The following is an 18,304-nucleotide window of genomic DNA, read 5'->3' as shown; positions in this document are numbered from 1 at the left end:
ATGGCACAGCTAGAGAACTGACAAATAATGGGGAACAGATGATCCCTTCTTGGCCTCAAAAAAAAAAAAAAGTCTGTACGCCTGCAGAAAATTAAACAGATCCTTTCCTGGCAATTTAAAACTCAGATGCCTCAGCCGGAGTCAGTTAGTGGTTTTTCTTTTTCTCTGTGGAGAGCTAAAAGTACACAAGTCCAACTATGTCTAACTCCTGCATTGCGACATGAAGCAAAATAAGGCATATGGCTTTAGCCTTGGGTCTCAAGTTTAGCAGCAATTCTCACTTTCAGACTGCTCCGACCAGCAATTTTGGGTTCTTTTTATCTTTCATAGCTTTCTCAATTGTGCTAATAGAGTGTAATTTTCTCACCCTGTTTCTATTTCTACCATCTTGTAAAATGGCTTCAACTTTTGCAAAATGGGAATGTGGGCCACTCACTACTTGGGTCAAGTCACTCTGCCAGTGGCTTCTGTGCTCCTTAAAGAAAATAAGCCCATGCTCTGGTGACAAGCTATAAGCCGTCTTTTCTGCTAAGTGAATCTGAAAAGTCTCCTTACCAATCATGAAACCCAAATGAATCAGCTCAGGAAGAAGTGAATAAGGTTCTTGGTCAGGCATCTGAAAGGATTTTAAAAAGCCACCAAGAAAAGCAATAGTTTCGCCTAAAAAAACTTGTCTCTTTTCTCTGTGTCTATGTGTGGCACTACAAAGAAAGAAGTAGCAAACATTGTCGTATTGGTTTTCTGAGAAGGGGAGCAGAGTATTAGGCCTGTACCTCACTTTGAAGGATCATCACAGCATGGTTAAAATGGTGATGCTCCAGGGTAGCAGAAGTTCCATACAGTTGGGCCAGGGCAGAGCCGCTCCTGAAAGAGGAGAGAAGCGTGAGTGACCAGGGCCCTCCACCCGCCAACGATTCTCCCATGCCATTTCTTTGGATCAGACTGCTTTTCCTGCTTTGGCAAAGGAACATGAGCATATATATTCTTAGGAAACCGGGTACTTCACTCATCCACGAAGTAAACTTTTCGAAAACCTTCTATGTGTTAGGCTAGATCCCGTGGATGATAAAATAGATAAGACACAGGCCATGTGGCTAAGAAATTCAGATGAGATGTGGTCATAAGATAAATAATGCACATAACACAAATACCATAGAAAGCGTTCCATGTCCAATCGAAGTGCTTCAGATGTTCCAAGGACAAAAGACAGAATTTGTAGCTTAGGGGATCAGGGTGCACTTCATGAACTAAACTGTATGTAGCTTCCGAGTGTTCACAACAACTAACTGTCCTATACCCAATGTATTTGCCTTTCCAGGGGAAAAGCCCTTGGGAATATTATGCAGAGTCCATTGAACCACTTTACAGGTAAGGCTGACAAGCTTCTCCTATGATTTCCCAGCTCACAGTCCCACTGTATCTCAGAGTAGAACTCTGGAAAGTTCCCTGGATTTGGAATCAGACTCTAGCTCTTGGAAAAAGCTTTGGACAGTTACTTGGGTGCTTTAAGGCTCAGTTTCTTGGTCTCTAAAATTGTGAAAATGCTATCTACCTCCTGTTATTTATGAAAATGTAATAAAATACTTGGAAGTGCTTATCATAATACATGACATGTAGTAGACTGCAGTCTATTAAATCAATTAAAACCCATATCAATTTCCATTTTAAATACTTGAAAAAGTTACTTTGAATTATCTGTAAATTCTGCTTATGCAGAACCAGTTAATTCTCAATAATATCAGTTCAGCAAAGTGTTCATTGGACATGTTCAAGTGTGTTCATTTCCAGCTCTTGTGGAAGGATTAGGATTTAGAGCATCTTAAGAGTCAAGAGAGATCCAGAGAATCCTATGGTTTAAAGGGCAATCATGGCCATCAGAGTCCCTGTGTTCTTTCCTGCTCATTCCAGGGAGTTTGGACATCAAAAGGGCAATTTGGCCTTTTCTTGGAAATGCCGGAGACTGACAGCTCACAGTCTGCACTGCTAATGAGAGGAGCCAAGAACTGCATATACGTGCAACGTGAAGGATTTTGGTCCTAAGCTGCCCTCCATCTCCACTGTGAAGCAGCCCAAGATCACAGCCAGATCAGGGGCCCAGGGGCCCATAATCTTGGAGAGACTCAGAGCTGACGACATGCTGGAGAAACACAGGGTTAGGTTCCATAGGTATCATCATGAATAGAGTTGCTAAGGGGGAGGGTGGTAACTACATTTTAATCAGGTATGTGTTGTTTCTTTAAATCTTACCTTCATCTATACCATTTAATAAGTGCAAAATTGTTAGGCTAATCTTAGTAACCAGTGATCAATTAATATTTAATTTTAGTTAACTATTTTCTATCAGAGTTCCTTTTTATGAAAATACATTTTTCAAAATGCACACTGGGTGCCTTTGTTTTGGATTTTGAAATTCCAGGATGTTTTATGTGCATATCATAGCTGATTGCCTGGCATGGAATAGGTGCTTAAAAAAATATTAGCTACTTGGTGGGGCGCCTGGGTGGCTCAGTCAGTTAGGCATCTGACTTGGGCTCTGGTCATGAACTCATGGTTAGTGAGTTTGAATCCTGCATCAGGTTCACTGCTGTCAGCGCAGAGCCACTTTGGGATCCTCTGTCCCCCCTCCTTTTTTTCTGCCCCTCCCCCACTCTCTCTCAAAAATAAATAATAAATTAAAAAAATATTAGCTGCTTGGCTAATAAGCTTACAGTAGTATGGCTAGAGATTATAGTTCAAACTTGAAGGTTGGCAGCAAAAAGTATGTTACCATATATATATATACATATATATATGGTATATATATATATATAATATATACAAATTGTATATATATATGTGTGTGTATATATATATATATACAAATTGTCGATACATATATATCTCCAAACTGTGGATATCCATATTATATATCTGAATTTCATGAGCACAGGAATATTTATACATGTGATTGTTTATGAAGCTCATTGTTGATTAGGTCATCCCGACATACTGAAGACTTTCATTTGTGGACAGGTGACACACCGAGAAGAGACTTATTAAAAAGAAAAGTCAAAGTGAAAATTCTTTCTGTACAGGCACTTTGCTCAGGCACCAAGAAATAAATGTGCAAAAATGTGCATAAGTTCTCCAGATATGGCTTATGGGAAAGTTTTAAAAGGAAAACTATGAAAGGTAATTAGGAAATTGAGAATTGCTGGGAGGTGGTGAGGAATGGGATTAGGCTGTCATGGCAGATTAATGTGCCCCAGGATTTCACTTCTGGGACCTGGCCGAAAGCGACAAGATGGGTTTTCATTCCCAATAAATGAGTATAAGAGATTATGCTAGAAATGAATAGAAGAAGTCTCCTAGGAGAATATACTACAAAGCTGCTTGGTACTGATATTTAATCATCGGGGGCAGCTGTAATGGAGACGGGGGGGATGAGTGGGAAATGCTGTCCCTGGAGAAAACGGGAGAGAGGTGTTCACAGAGCAATTGCTAAGCATGGTGGTATGGTGGCCCTCTCTACCTATTGATCATTCATTGCACGTGCTCCAATACTTAAAAATTAAGAATAAAATATGAAAATGCAAAGGTTCACTCATCAGAAAGGCTAAGAGAATAAATCATATTGTGCTATAACTAAAGTCACAACTTTTTATTATAGAGGCATTTTGCATTTTATATAGTAATTTGTCCCTTGCTAAATGTCTCTTGTTTCTTTATAGCCTTATATATGAATAAAAGGTACTGTATGCTTTGCCACGTAATAACGGGTGCATTTAAATCTATTTCCAAATCACTTGAAAGGTTGGAATTATACTGTGACTACTTTTAGGGAAGGGACTGTTTGTTATGCTTCTTTATTTCTCCCACAATGCCTAGCACAGAGCCTTGCACAAAAAAAGCACTCAATGATTGTGGAATAACAAAGGAAATAAGGACTAGATTTCTTCCTATGGCTTTTCTAAACAATGGCACGCTTACTGAATAAGTGTTATTCTAATCAATAAAAAGGTAATCCCTTCACCATGATTTAAAAGGTCTCTTTCAGTATTCGCTGTTGAAGGACATTTTAACAAGAGGGTGGGTGGTGGTGTTTGGTATCCTAAGTTCAAAAGGAACTCTCTTAGGGAGAAGCAGGGCTGATAGACATCCCGTGAGCTGGTTAAGTTGTGTACGGGATTAATCGTCTCGAGGAAACATGTCAGACTGTCTTGGAACAGTAGATTTTGATCATGTGGTATAAGGATGCAAAAAAGAAAAACCAAAAACCCAAAACCCCCGAACTTTGAATTCTAATATCAGCAATCAGCAACTTAACCCTTATCTCATATGTTGAAAGTTGTTTAATCTTACACCAGTCACTTGAGACTTGGGAACTGTGGTGTTCCCACATAGACATGGGGTGTCTATCCGATCAGATGGGGCCCCCAGATGTGGGGGGATGATATGGTGGAAGCCAATGGCGCTGGTGGTGAAAGAATTCACCTGAGGCTGAAGAAAGGATAGAAGTTTATTGGATACACTGCAAGACAGCAGAGGGAGAGGCTGTCTGCAAGGAGGCAGTGGGTGGGGGCTGTTTTTAAAGGGGGAAGATGAGGAAGTATGGTAAAGTATGTAATTCTCCCTTTTTTGGCAACTGTGCCTGGTTGTAAGTAGCCCATTGGTCAGTTAGGATATTTGCAGGTGGGTCGATCACCTGATGGGATGGTTTGCATTCAGCCGGGTGGTCACTATGGGCACTTCCTACATTCCATTGCTCAAGCCTGTTTGCCTAAAAGTGGGACCCCTCAGTTTCCATTTTTGTAAAGTTAAGGTGTTGAAAAATATGACTACCAAGGTCTAGTTCATTTCTAGGATTTTTTATGGCTCTGTGTCTTGATTTGCTGGATGTCAAAATATATTGTAGTTTTCCAGAGCTCACATATATGGCAAGTCAGCTAATAACCTGGAAGCTTAAAGGCCCCAAATAAATAATACAAAGTCATGAAAGGGAATATGATGCGGTGGTTAAGCAATGGCTTTTGGAATCAGATAGCCTGGGTCCAAACACTGTTGTGCCACATTCTGGATGCATGAATCTGGGCAAGTTACTTCCCTGAGGCTCAGGCCCTCCTGGTTAAATGGAGACAAAGATATCTACCCTACAAGTATGTTGGTGAGCACTGGAGGTAGGATACAAGTACATTGTAGTACTTCTCATTGTCTCAGGCACTGTCAGTTGCAAAAAACAGAAATCAATTAGAAGCAGCTTCATTAAAGAGGTTGATTAAATGATAAAAGGAACTTTGAGGGAACCCAGTTATCACAAGTGTGGCTGGGTCTCCTGGCAATGGAGTAGAGATGTGGAAAGCCAGGGATCAAGTCTGCTTTTTCTGTCTCCAGGGTTGTATAATCTTTTTTTTTCTGTTTCTCTATGAATATTTACTTTCTTTTTCTCTTCTCTCTGCAGACTCATTTTCTTGTTTCTCTTATCTATTTCTGTCATCACGGCTTTCCCAAAATGGCAGCCTACAGCTCCCAAGTCTCTGTGATCCACAGCTTGGATCTCAACAGATAACTGAGTCAGTATCATGGTAATCCAACTCTGAATTCCTGGTATATGAAATATGATTAGCTGGTTTTAATCAGGTGTATATTCTTGGTCCAAAGACCTGAGAGGTCAATTAGCAAAAAGGACTGCCTTTCTCAGGGTGACACACAGGCTCTCTCTGGAAGGGGATGTTGGTATCTGAGAACAAGTATTGTGCACTTGACTCTTAAAAGAACCCACAAGGTGCTCAGTCTGGCTTTATGAACATAATTCTAACACATTTATCTCCTCTTTATATGCATAAGTGGCAGAAAGGTAGGGGGCTGGAGACAGGGGGCTAAAGGAAGATACACTGACTATGATGGTACCTCAGAGATAAAACCCAGGGGGTGATGCTTTCGGAGGAGTTTGGGGCAAGAAGGAGAAGAAGGGCATTCCAGGATAGAGAAGCAGCATACCCGGGAGCAGAGAGAGGTGAACTAACATAACCCCATTGAGGACACCAATAGCCCCTGTGTCTGGGACACTGATGCATTGATGGGGGGTGGGGGTGGGAGGAGTGGGTGCTGGGCCAGGAAAATGGGCAGGAGCCCAACTGAAAAGGGCCTTCAGGGGGGCTAAACCAAGTAATTTGAACATTATCCTGAAAGTCACAGGAGGCCAGTGAATGTTTTTTAAGCAGGAGAGTGACTTAGTCAGCTTTGTGAATTACAAAGATTATTCTTGAGTGCCAAGGGGGTAGGGGGGAGACTGGAGGAGGGAATATGGGTTGCTTGCTGTAGCAACCCAGGATGGGTGCAAAGAAGCAGTAGTTACCCAACAATGCAGATATGTCAGTTTTGGGGTGCTAAGGAGAGAATCTGGGTGACTGGTGGATTTCTGGCCCTGCTATTCACTAGGATAGAGGAAAAGAGAGAGGTGTAGAGGCAAAGACTGAGACTGAGATGGCTGTGGGGCTCCAATAGGAAGACAGAGTTCCTGGAAGGAGGGAGTGACAAAATGTGGCTCATGGCAAGAAATGTCAAGAAAGAAGGCCAAAAAGAGTGTCCATCAGCTTTGGGAACAGGGGCCATTGGTGGGCTCCCCTGGGAAGGTGGAACTGGACGGCCACGTAGGAGGCGGGAGTTGAGGAAGTGAAGACAACAACAGACAACCCTCCAAGAAGACTGACTGGAAAGTAAGGGAGAGAAAGAGAACCGAAGCCGAGGGAGAAGTAGGGTTGGAGGCAGGCTTCTTCAAGATGGTGGAGAATTGCTCACATTAACAGGATGCTGAGCACTAGTAGGAATGGAAAAGAGACACAAGGCAGAGGGAGGAAGATTGATGGAGCAGGGTCCCACGGGAGGGGGCAAGGAAAGCCCCCAAAGCTGAGGTGGAGGGATTAGTCTCAGACAGGAGACGGCACAGCCCTTTGGTTGAGATAGGACGGAAGGGTGAAAGGATGGGGCCAGACAGATAAGTTTCTACATGGCAGGGGAGGAAATTGAGGGAGGGCTCAATTGATGGCCTCAATTTTCTCGGTGAAGGAGGAGGCAAGGTGATCTGCTGAGTGGTGTGGGGGCAGTGGTAGACAGGAGGTGGTTTAGGAAGGGAGAACAGTTTGGTCCACATAACTGCTAAAAGCAAGTGGGGACGGAGCTGGCTAGGGACACAGAAAGATCTGTGGGGAGTATAGCGCCTCCAGCTGAGCTGGGACAATACATATTTGGCATATCTCAGACTCTCGCAATTGTGACATTTTCTCCCAAAGCCTGTAAAAGTCTAGGTAGAGTAGCAAGAAACTGAATTGTTTGATTGTATCGGTGCCGAGCTTTTGCACAGTGGATGTCACAGAAGGTTAAGAGGGTCAAGAAATGGTAGGATATTGAGAAAAGAGGGTTAAAGTGAGGGGTTATAATAGGATCCAGGATGCAGAGAGAAGTTTATAAAATCAAAATTCATTTGATTGGGAGGATATGCAAAGAGCCAGGAGTCCAAGGCCCCAATAAGTCAATGTTTGGGGAACAAAGGGAGTGATGCTGTTGACACACAGTGGGCTATTGATGTTCACGTTATGGAGGCAGACCTGTTCGGGGGCTTGAAAATCAGTTATCTGACAGTTAATCTTACCTCTTTGCTGAAGCCTTTCTTAACTTCTCCATCCCCAAACGTTTTGCTCCAGCCTCTGAACCCACGTGTCATTTTGTTTGCAAACAGGCAGTAAAATGAACACTAAAACTGGACCTTCAATATAAGTCAGGAGATTGGGGTTTTGGTCTTATTTCCAAATAAGACCACAGTGTGAGCCACCAAGTAACGGCTGGTTATTTCGACCAGTCCAACTTGCTTAGGGGCACATTATTCTGTCTGTGCACATTAGGTGCTCACACGTTCCCAGGATTGATGCAATTCCTTTGTTTGCTTCCCACCTTTCTGTGGGCGGAGGGATGGGAACAGCAGAGACCGTATTCCTGCGTTGCTTTAGTTCACTGCAGTTTATACAACACCCACCATTAAAGAACCTGCAAGAGAGTCTACTGGGAGAAGAAACATTCTGCTTCACAAAATTTCCGAAGGCCACTTTTATTTTAATAGTCTCAAAACCTGATTTTGAGAGTAGCAAGTCCAAGATGCTTATAATGCCATGAAGGCAAATATTCCGGAAGGAAAAAAAAATAGGCCTTTTAAAATCTGAGCTTTGTTATCTGACTGAGGTCAACAGAGACAGACCAAATCAACAAGCATGACATGAAGGGCAAATTTGCAATTAAAAGAAGAATAGGGAATTATAAAGATGGATGAGCCCCATGACATGCACACCCAAGCCTGCATGGCCTTGGCCTCGGATGCCAGAAATTAATGCTTTACTCTTTAGCACTCGTCACCTTTGGCTCTGAACAGAAAGGCAAATGCATTAAAATAACAACAATTAGAACACTTACTTAGCTTGGAAGGCATTGTTGGTTCCCCTGTGGTCGAGGTCATGACACAGGCATCCCACAATCACCGCTAAAATTTCCACCTCGGTCAGAATCTCTTGAAACCCTGCGGTCTGGGAAGAAGGGGAAATGGCCACAGTCACTACTCAGGGCAGGGAGAATGGATAAGGTTTGTCTGCTGAGCAACAATCAGCTGTTTCCATACTCACATCATTTAAGGAAATGATTAACTGCCACCCCCCTTTGATGGCAGTCAGTTGGGTGGTCAGTTGCACAGCCTAAGGTCCCCACAGTGATGGATTAGCTGGCTGTCATGGTGGCCCACACTGGCACACCAGGACAAAGTTCAGATTATTTTGTTCCCTTTTTAGAGAGGAGATTGCACTATCCAGATACAGTGACAGTTTGGCAGAGGCCCAGAGCAAAATGTGTTTTGTGATTCTACATTGCAGTGAGGAGTGTCTAGTGGTAGGAGGAGAAAGGGGGGCTGTGAATTTAGAAGCGGATGCTATACCCACCAGCTGCTACTTAAATGAGGGCAGGCAAAAGAGAACACCTTAAAATATATATACACACACACATATATATATTTATTTAAAGAAGCAACTTAAAAGTACTCAAATTGTTACATGATAGTATTCTAGAAGTTGTCTTATGAATACCTTAATTCATATTAGCTTGGAGGACAGATTAAATTTATACAGATAATAAGGCAGGTTATATCTTGAAAACTAGGGTTTGGGAGAGGATTTGGCAACCCAGATTGAGAATCAGGTAGAGTATCTTATTACACAGAATCCTTTTTTTTTTTTTTAATTTATTTATTTTTGAGAGGGAGAGAGGAGAGAGAGAGAGGGAGAACCTGTGAAGGAGCAGGGGAGGGGCAGAGAGAGAAAATCGCAAGAAGGCACTGTGCTGTCAGCTTGAACTCACGAACCGTGAGAACATGACCTGAGCCGAAATCAAGAGTCCGACACTTAACTGACTGAGCCACCCAGGTGACCCTAGAATCTGTTTTTATTGGCCTCTGGTAGCATGCTTATGAAATGCCTAGGCTCAGTGTGAGATATTTGGGGAGTAGTGGCATATAATTACAGAACCAGGGTTCTTTGGTTCCTGCTGTCCTTTGGTTAGTTTGGAAGAGACAGTAAGCCTCTGGAAACACAAATCTATGCATTTTCTTGACCCAAAGCCTTTATGTCTTCCCCCTTGTACTTAGTTAAGTCTCCCATTTCATTATTTATTAAAATCTTTATCAGAGGGCAAGAGGAAGGGAAAGTAGGGTTCAAACTGCTTCCTTTCTCATGTATATTTTTTTCCCAAACTCAGGACCACTAGATAGTATCTCTTCTCTTAGAGCAATAAAAACTTTGTTTTTTAATTAATTATGATTTTATTGCAGAAATAACAGAATAAGTTTCTGTGTTGACAGTTTTATTTTCAAAAATTAAGTTGGGTTCTCTGCTACATTCAGAAATACACGTAATTTCACTAGCATAGCAAATAGGAATGTTAGTAAATTGTTGATGGGGGGAATGAAGTAGTCCATATCAAAGCTGTGTGTGCCCCTTCATTTTAAAATTTGGAGTTGGCTGTTGGTTTTAAGTTAATTTTATTTTACTTTAATGTATTGCCTGAATAGTTAAAAAAAAAATAAAATCGTAGTAAGAGACTTAGGATCAAAAACAGTAGTCCCTCATCCTTCCCCTTTCCTGATTCCCAAAGGCACCTAATCTTTTCCTAATTTGGTAATTATTTTCTACCATATTTCTACATAGTATGTACATATTATTAGCACTTGGTTAGTCATTAAGTGCCTATACAGTCCTTCCTATGTGCCGACACTCTCCTAAGAACTCTACAACTGTTTAACTGACTTAATTCGCATCACAGCCGTGTGAGGTAGAAACCACAGTTATCCCCAGGTAAGAAGAAACAGAGGCACAGAGAAGCTACGTAATGTGCCTAGGGACTTAGAGCTAGTACGTGGCAGAGGCGGGCCAACTCCCAGCATACAGGTGCCAGAGTTTGCTCTTAAACACTGATGTCTTGTGATGGGTGAGAATTATCTTCACACATACTCTCTTCCCTCCCCCACACTCACAATGCAATCCAGATACAGCGCTTTCCTGATCTGCACTCTATTCATAGACACTGCTGAGCCAACTAGGATCTGGGGCTTGTTTCCTTCTGATGTGAATGTTTTTATTTCCTGGAGTGAAGATTTCTTTGAACATCTGAGTCTTCTCACATCCTACACAGCTCTCCAAAGGGGCACACCATTTCTTAGATGCCTTCCCGTCCTGGGGGCACCCTGTGGTGGCCTGGTCCTGCTCTGTGGTCTGGATTCTCTGTCTGCTGCCAGCTTTTCTCTCCCAGGGTTGACCTCCAGGCTCTTGCATCCCACATCTCTGTCCTTCTTCATTTCCCCCCTCATTTCGCAGGAGCACATCTGCCAGTGGCGTCGTGAGAAAGGGTATTAACTTTTCAACACTGGGGGAGTGAATTAACTTTTGAGGCTTTGCAGGACTGAAAATGTCTTCATTCAGTTGTTAGCCTCTCCTACAATTCTGGGTTGCAACATTTCCACTCAGAATGTTGAAAGACTGCTCTATGGTTTTCTAACTTCTGAAGCTGTTTCTGAGAAGTATATGCAGTTCTTATTCCTAACACTGTATGCTATTTAATTTCCTCTCTCTTAGAATCCTCTCTCTATCCCTAGGGTTTGGCAATTTCTCAAAGATATGCTTTGGTTTGGGACTTTTCCCCCATCATTTGGCTTGGTAAGGCTTTTCCAACATGGAGGCTCAGTTTCTTCAGTACAATATTTTTGTAATCTTTCTAAAAAATAGTTTTCTTTTTACTGTTATGTCCTATTGAATGGAACTCCAATTGAATATTGGACTTCCTGTATTGATTCTTTTATTTTCTTGCCTCTTCTTTCCCACATTTCCCCCCTCTTTCCAGGAATAATAATATTTTTAATTTGTAAGCATTTTCTTGCCTGTTGCTCCTTTTCTCATAGCATGCTATTCTTTTCTCATTACAGTCTTTTATCTCTTTGAAGATAATTATAATTCCTCTGAAATTCTCTTCTGCTCCTTGTTACCTGTTTTCTCTAAACTCCTTTTCCTCTCTGTTTGCTGGTTTCCCTCAAACACCTGATATCCTTGAGTGTCTACTCATCTAAGAGTAAAGTATTATAATGTTTGCCACACACCAGTGTTTGGGGGTGTTGTCTGTAGATGTCTGGGCCTTCCCACAAGGTGAGCAGATGGCCAGCTGGTCTTTTGTTGGGAGCCCCAAATGTCAGTATCTAAACTCCTGTTCTGTGGACTTCCCAATCTCTTGCTTGGAAATGGTGTAAACATGGATGTTGACATTATGAGAAAAGAGACTTGTATCTTCTCATCTTTGAGAATGTAGACTTTCACTTAATTCTCTCATTTTCGGGATGTACTTCACCTTAACTTTTCTTTTGCTGGTGTCCCCAAGTCTGGGGTTTAGTTTCTGCAGCAAATATTCTATCTCCTGCATAGGTGAGAAGAGTAGGCCTCTGATTATATGGAGAAGGGGTGGGGACTTGGGGACTCAGTGTTTTCATCACCCCCTCCCTCCACTTCACCCCATTTTTGTGTTCTCTAATGCCTCTGGATCCTAAAACTTGATAGGTTCTGGAGGGGATGTTTCTCACGTGTACCACTTCCTCCATCCCCTCACCCCAAAGGCACTTGGGTTAGATCTTCCTTTTCTCTACTAAACTATGAACATCCTCCCTCCATTTTCTGCCCTCATACATTATGGTTCCATGAAAGGTGGGATGTGTATCCATTTCTTGTTCCCTTCCTATTTTGGTGTGATTTTGAAGGGAGAAGGGATATAAAGGTCTTTGTCTGTCATCTCTGTCATCTTGAAACTATAAGTCAGTTTTGCTGGGTTTGGATCTTGCTAATAATAAGTAAATCCTGAAAGTCTATCAAATATGAAATAATTATCCACAATACTGTGGAAATCAGTGCTGTAAACAACAGAACTGCACTAAAATTTAGAGAGGTTTTGACTGTGAAAATGTTATTGATTAGAATGAGCTGATGAATTAGAACAGTAAGAATAGGGATAATGTTAAAATAAGGTAATTAGATTAGATATTTAATTGGGAGTTGAAACCAAATGCCTCTAATAGGCTCCAGATCAAAACCCTGAGTCATTTTTAAGCCATCAGTTATCACCCATTATATAAAATGATGGGATATATTTTACTGTGATTTTCTATGCAGCCACTTTCCTCCCCGCCCCTTCCTAGGAATCCACATTGAGCTCTTAAACTATTTGGATCATGGATACTTCTGAGAATTTGATAAAAGTCATGGCCCCTCTTCCCAGAAATTATTCTATAATGTTATGGTATTCAAAGACCATGAAACCCAACTCTAGATCATCAGAGTAAAGAATCCCTGAAGTACAGCACACACACAGTCACACAGAACATATTTACCTCTCTCAACTGTGATACCTGAGTTACTGAAGCAGCACCTATCTCTTGACTGTGATTTAAAGCTGCCTGGTAAATGGTTTCTAGAGAATCATCAGGCTTGAAACGTGTTCACCTGCCAGTAAATGTCCGTTTGCCCCTCCCCCACCCCATCCATCTTCCTTCAAACCGTCTTCATTCAGACCTACACTTACCCATGTCGAGGAGAAAAAGTCAACTGACTGCTGAGGACAATATACTACCAAAAGAACACAGTGGCAGTGGAAAGTATTATTTAATGTATTTATCCCATGCCTGACTCTATTTTATTCTTTTACTTTCAAATACAATGATATCTTTTCTCTTCCTGACCCAATAATTCTGGGTTTTATTGACCTTTAAATTAATCTATTTTCTTACCTATATTTCTTCACAGTCCATATAAAAACTGTAAGGCAATGGGTACAATACATCTAAGCAAAGTGATGGTCAATTCATATAGACCTAGTTCTCACATCACCCTTTCCAGAAAAGTCTGTGGCTACTCTCTGAGCAGGCTTCCAATGATAGTCCTCTCTTGGCTTAAAACGTATGCTGAGATAATCCTGCTTCTGGCCACCAAAGCATATAATCAATGGGATCCAAAGAACCCAGAAAATTAGACTGATTCACGGGGTACCCTAGGCTATCCAGTAATTTCCTTTCATCTGGTCACCGTAAAATTTAAACCAGCTAGGATATATGACCATTTCAAAGCTGATCCCATACAACACTAGTAAATGGAGGAATATCATGGGCAGAGAAAAATGACTGTTGCTTTATGGCTCCGCAGAACCCAAAAAGGCTTAAAAAACAATAGCCATAATATCAACACAATATAGATGGTGCTACAGAGGCTTCATTCATTTAACAAATGTTATTAAGTGCTTATTATGTATCAAGCAACTGGTATATCTGAGAAAAAGCTTGGGGTATTATTAACAACAGCTAACACTTCCATAGTGCAGTGTATTCCAGGCACTGTTCTAAATACTTCAAACACATTAACTCATTTAATCCTTCTAAGAACCGTCTAAGGGAAACACTGTCCTTATCTCCCTCATTTTACAGATGAGGATATTGAGGTACTAAACTACACTGTTAGAATGTAACAGAGGTGGATGAGAGCTCAGGCAACCTGGCTCCCAAGTGTGTTCTCATCCACTGTACTATTCCAGCCACTAGGGTGAGGGTGTGGGTACAGTTATGCAGCTTTTATATATTCTTGTGATGATAGAGTGCTAGGTGACATGGCTCTAAAGAATCAGTTGGTGTGTGCTTTATACCATGAAGGATGTTATTCCTGAATAGTAATAGGTTGATATTGCAGAGCCACTGGACATCTTGAGCCTAACATAAGCTCTGGTGCATGAAGATATAACTGATAATAAATAGTGATTTACAAACGAGGGTTGGAGAGAAAAGAGATATAATGGTTTATATGTAACATCCCAACTTTATAAAAATTCTCAATACATGCATAAAAAAAGATTGTAAGTATGTACATCAAAACGTTACCAGTAATGGGATCACAGGTGACTTAAAAATTTTCCTTTGCATCCAAAATTTCCATAAAGAACGTGTGTGTGTGTGTGTGTGCGTGTGTGTGTGTGTGTAGGTAAAAATATATATATAACAGCGTGCTCAGCCACCCTGCTGTGTTTCTGGAGAAGGTAGATTACGGACTGCATGCTCTTTGTCATATGTGTGAACTGGCATGGGAATCTGAGAAAGTGATGCCAGAAATTCTGCCTTCACATTTGTTTTTGAACCTTGGGTGTCAGAGATACTGAATGATGAGGGATTTCTTGGGTTCATCCTGTTGATTTCAAGATCTGCCACGTGGCAGACTAAGGAGGGAGGGAGCCCAATGATCTACTAGAAATTCCTAATGGTCACAGAAATTCCAAAGTGAAGGTTCTTGGTTCTGAATGTTCCTCCATGGATGCTGACAGCCAGGCACAGAAGCAGAGTCCTCAGTGGATTGGCTAAGGTTGAGGGAGAGTGTGATGGGTTTTTGTAGAGTCTTTCTTCTCCCCTTCATCGTTGGCTCTTCGGGGTAAGAAGAGCAATGAGGCCTGCTCAGACCATTCCAAGGGGTTTTGACGAACATGGTTTTTCAAGGAAGTGCCCTTCTCAAAGAATCTGCACACCATATCCCTAATTTGTGTCATGTCTCAACACACCTACAGATGACTTCAACTTGGAAGTGATGTGAGCTTAGGACTGAAACGCAGCATTTAAAGAAACAACATTTAATTTCTGGTTTTCCTAATTTCTGGTGTGCAGAGTGTTGCAGGGTCACTGTCTGGGGTCTTTGTTTGGTACAGTATTAAAATCAAATTTGTTTTAGCCAAAGAGCACTCTTTGAGGGCTTCATTGTAAATGCCACATCCAGGATGCTCATGTCTATCTGTGAAACTTAGATCTGTGAACAAGAATCAGAGGTGCTATGAGAAGGGTGCCTTCAGTCACCCTCCCAACTGAGCACACACCCCAGTGTGGGTGGAACAGCGTCGTGAGAGTTGTTAAGGCACATGTTTGGGCTCCATGGGCATGTACAGCAAGCCCAGCATGTTTCCCTTTGGGGCTCTGTTTTGTTTGCTTCAAGAAGGAATGGCTACCTCTCAATATACAAATCCAAGGGGCAGGCTGATGGGCATCAACCTATTTAGTTGCTCCAAAGCAATGAGTTTAGGCAGAGGACTTTCTCAAGCTTTAAGGTGGAAGCAGATTTCAATTACTTACCAAGAGCGCTTATAAACTAACGGATGCTACTTGATGCCATATCCTACCTTCTTTTAAAAATAGAATCCTATTGGGGTGCCTGGGTGGCTCAGTCAGTTAAGCGTCCGACTTTGGCTCTGGTCATGATCTCGCTGTTTGTGAGTTCGAGCCCTGCATGGGGCTCTGTGTTGACAGCTCAGAGCCTGGAGCCTGTTTCAGATTCTGTGTCTCCCTCTCTCTCTGCCCCTCCCCCGCTTGCACTCTGTCTCTCTCAAAAATATATAAACGTAAAAAAAAAATTAAAAAAAAAAAAAAGAATCCTACCTTTGTCAACGAGGGAGAGAATAGGTGTTAATAGCCACAATCTTCTACTGGGGGAAAAACCCTGCTTCACAAACCAGAGCATCTAGGTTTAATGGTTATACCCCTCTGGTATTTACAGTAATATTTACCATAATATTTACAGTGTGCTGAGCTGAAAAAGAGGCACTTCAGTCCTATTTTTGAGGTCCAGAGACCAGAACCTTGCCAGCTGTTACGGGACCAACATCCAGCACTATGTTTATGTGTCTCTTTAACCAAAGCATGTAATGTTACACAAACCAGTTGTAGTTTGTCTAATTATCCGTGGGAGTGGGGTAGTTTGATCAAATTTGCTTCTCTTTTTCCTCAAGACGAATGCAGCCAAATACTGATTAAGTCTACAATGACCCTTCCCTTACCAAGCTAAGAGTTGGGAAAACCTTACAGTCTGTATTTAAATACTTTCTGTTAAATACTTTCTGTTACAAGCAGAAGCCTCTGAAGGCACTTTTCATCAAACTGTAAAACCTAAGTCATGTTTTGGACATACTGTGACTCTTAACCTAAAATAATGTGGCAAATGTTTGCTCATGTAAGTCTGAGAAAGGCAAAACTTAGTGGTCTGTCTGGTGTAATTACGTGTGTTGAGAAAAACGCTTGGTGCGTGAAAAAAAACTGGGTTGATTTTAATAAATTTTATTGGGTTATTTTTTAACCACTTCCAAGACTTAATTTTTAATCTACTTACCACCATAATTTAAATAATTTATTTTGGCAAGTGAAAAGCATACACAGACTAGAATACTATAATGACCCCCCACATATTCATTATCTAACTTCAACAGGATCCATGGTTTGCTGGTCTTGTTTCACCTCTCTGTTCACATGTACTGTTTTGTTGGTTTGTGTGCTAGAGTCTTTTAAAGCAAACCTCCAGCATGTGTCAACACACTTTGTTTCATTCTCAAGAAGATCTGATGTAGTCAAAAACTGGCCAAACACCTCTGCTCTCATACTTTGATAAAATGTGTAAAAAGATATACAAATGGTATAATTATGAGAATTTTCAGGTAGGTATCTTAACAAGGCTTGAAAAAAAAAAACCCAGTTTCTACTTCAATTTAGATAATATAAGAAATATATCTGCATGCATGCAGCACACATTGTATTTCAAGAAGAAACAAGGAAAAGCATATTTGATTCTTAAGGACTTAGCTTTCAACACTAAAAATATATGTGCTTTGTAATATTTTGAGGGCAGAGATTTTTTTTTTGTTCCTGTTTGGGAAGATAGTTTATAGTTTATGATAAATTACTACTGAACTGAATATAATACAACATGTGGTTTGTGAGTACAGAAAATGAGGCCGATTACTTGGCAAACATTAATTGTGCAGAGATAGACCTCTCCGAGTACAAGAGGCCAGGCTGATGAATTTCAAGAATATGATGGCTCTTCAAAGATTACCCAAATTTGTATTAGCCATCACTGAGCCAAAATTGAACACGGGACTCATGAAGAATTAAAACTTTTTAAAGCTCCCAACTTGACACCCTGAAGTGCCAGTTTTCAGCCCCAAGAAAGTGCCATCACTAAGATATAAACCGTGGAAAATGGAGGCTGTGATAAACGATCCTGGCTCTGCTGCTGGGTCTCCCTGACCTGGAGGACGCGGCTGGTGTCATAAAACACAAAGCGACAGATTAAGCAGTTTACCAACACCGTAAAAATCTCAAGAATAAATTCCCTTTAATCAAAAATCCTATATTGTAACTAGGCAGCCCCAACCCTGAAACCACATTCATTTCCTTACCAGCCTGTGTCCATAAGCAAGAGCTTATATGTTCCCCGAAATGCCGGACGTGATTATGTTCATACACTTTTACAATTTACATGTCCTAAGAAAAATACCCAGCTCTGGCTGATGGTGCGGGAGAATTTATTTTCACTAGAAAGGGAATGACCCATAACTCATGAATGGCAGCGCTTAAAGTGAGTTATGGAGGTTACTCTCCTGTGTGAGGAAATGGATTGGATTATCCTTCTGCCCAATTGTATGTTTGGTTATTAGCACACAGGTTCTTAATTATGTGTGGCTTTGCCTTTTCCCTTTTATAAAATAAATGTGGATAAAGGGAATGTCAACTAGAAGCATGGAGTGCCTAATTGGGGCTCTCAGAGGTGGCCAGAGAGAATAAAAATAGAAATGTTCTTAAATGATTAAAAAGCAGGAGTCATAAATGTAATTTAAACAGTATTCAAATTGATTAGCTCCATAGTTAATTTATAGTGCCCAGTACTGATAATCTGCAAATACACTGAAAATC

At 41.2% G+C, this 18,304-nt stretch overlaps 1 protein-coding gene across 1 annotated transcript in view; it reads right to left on the bottom strand.

Annotated features, from left to right (window-relative positions):
• The window catches only part of PDE11A (phosphodiesterase 11A), a 385,818-nt gene that overhangs the window by 66,023 nt on the left and 301,491 nt on the right, over window positions 1-18,304 (bottom strand). The window contains exons 13-14 of the mRNA XM_047084228.1: window positions 8,440-8,549; window positions 774-864 (exon numbers count right to left, since the gene is read on the bottom strand). Of these exons, the coding sequence (XP_046940184.1) occupies window positions 774-864; window positions 8,440-8,549 (201 nt within the window). The remainder of the gene's footprint in view (window positions 1-773; window positions 865-8,439; window positions 8,550-18,304) is intronic.

Source organism: Lynx rufus, unplaced genomic scaffold (genome assembly GCF_022079265.1).
Source record: "Lynx rufus isolate CCGP_SWC_20201006 ecotype Redwood Valley unplaced genomic scaffold, mLynRuf1.p SCAF_2, whole genome shotgun sequence".
NCBI lineage: Eukaryota > Metazoa > Chordata > Mammalia > Carnivora > Felidae > Lynx > Lynx rufus.
Note: the sequence above shows the minus strand (reverse complement) of the source record. Positions and strands in the feature narration are given on the sequence as shown.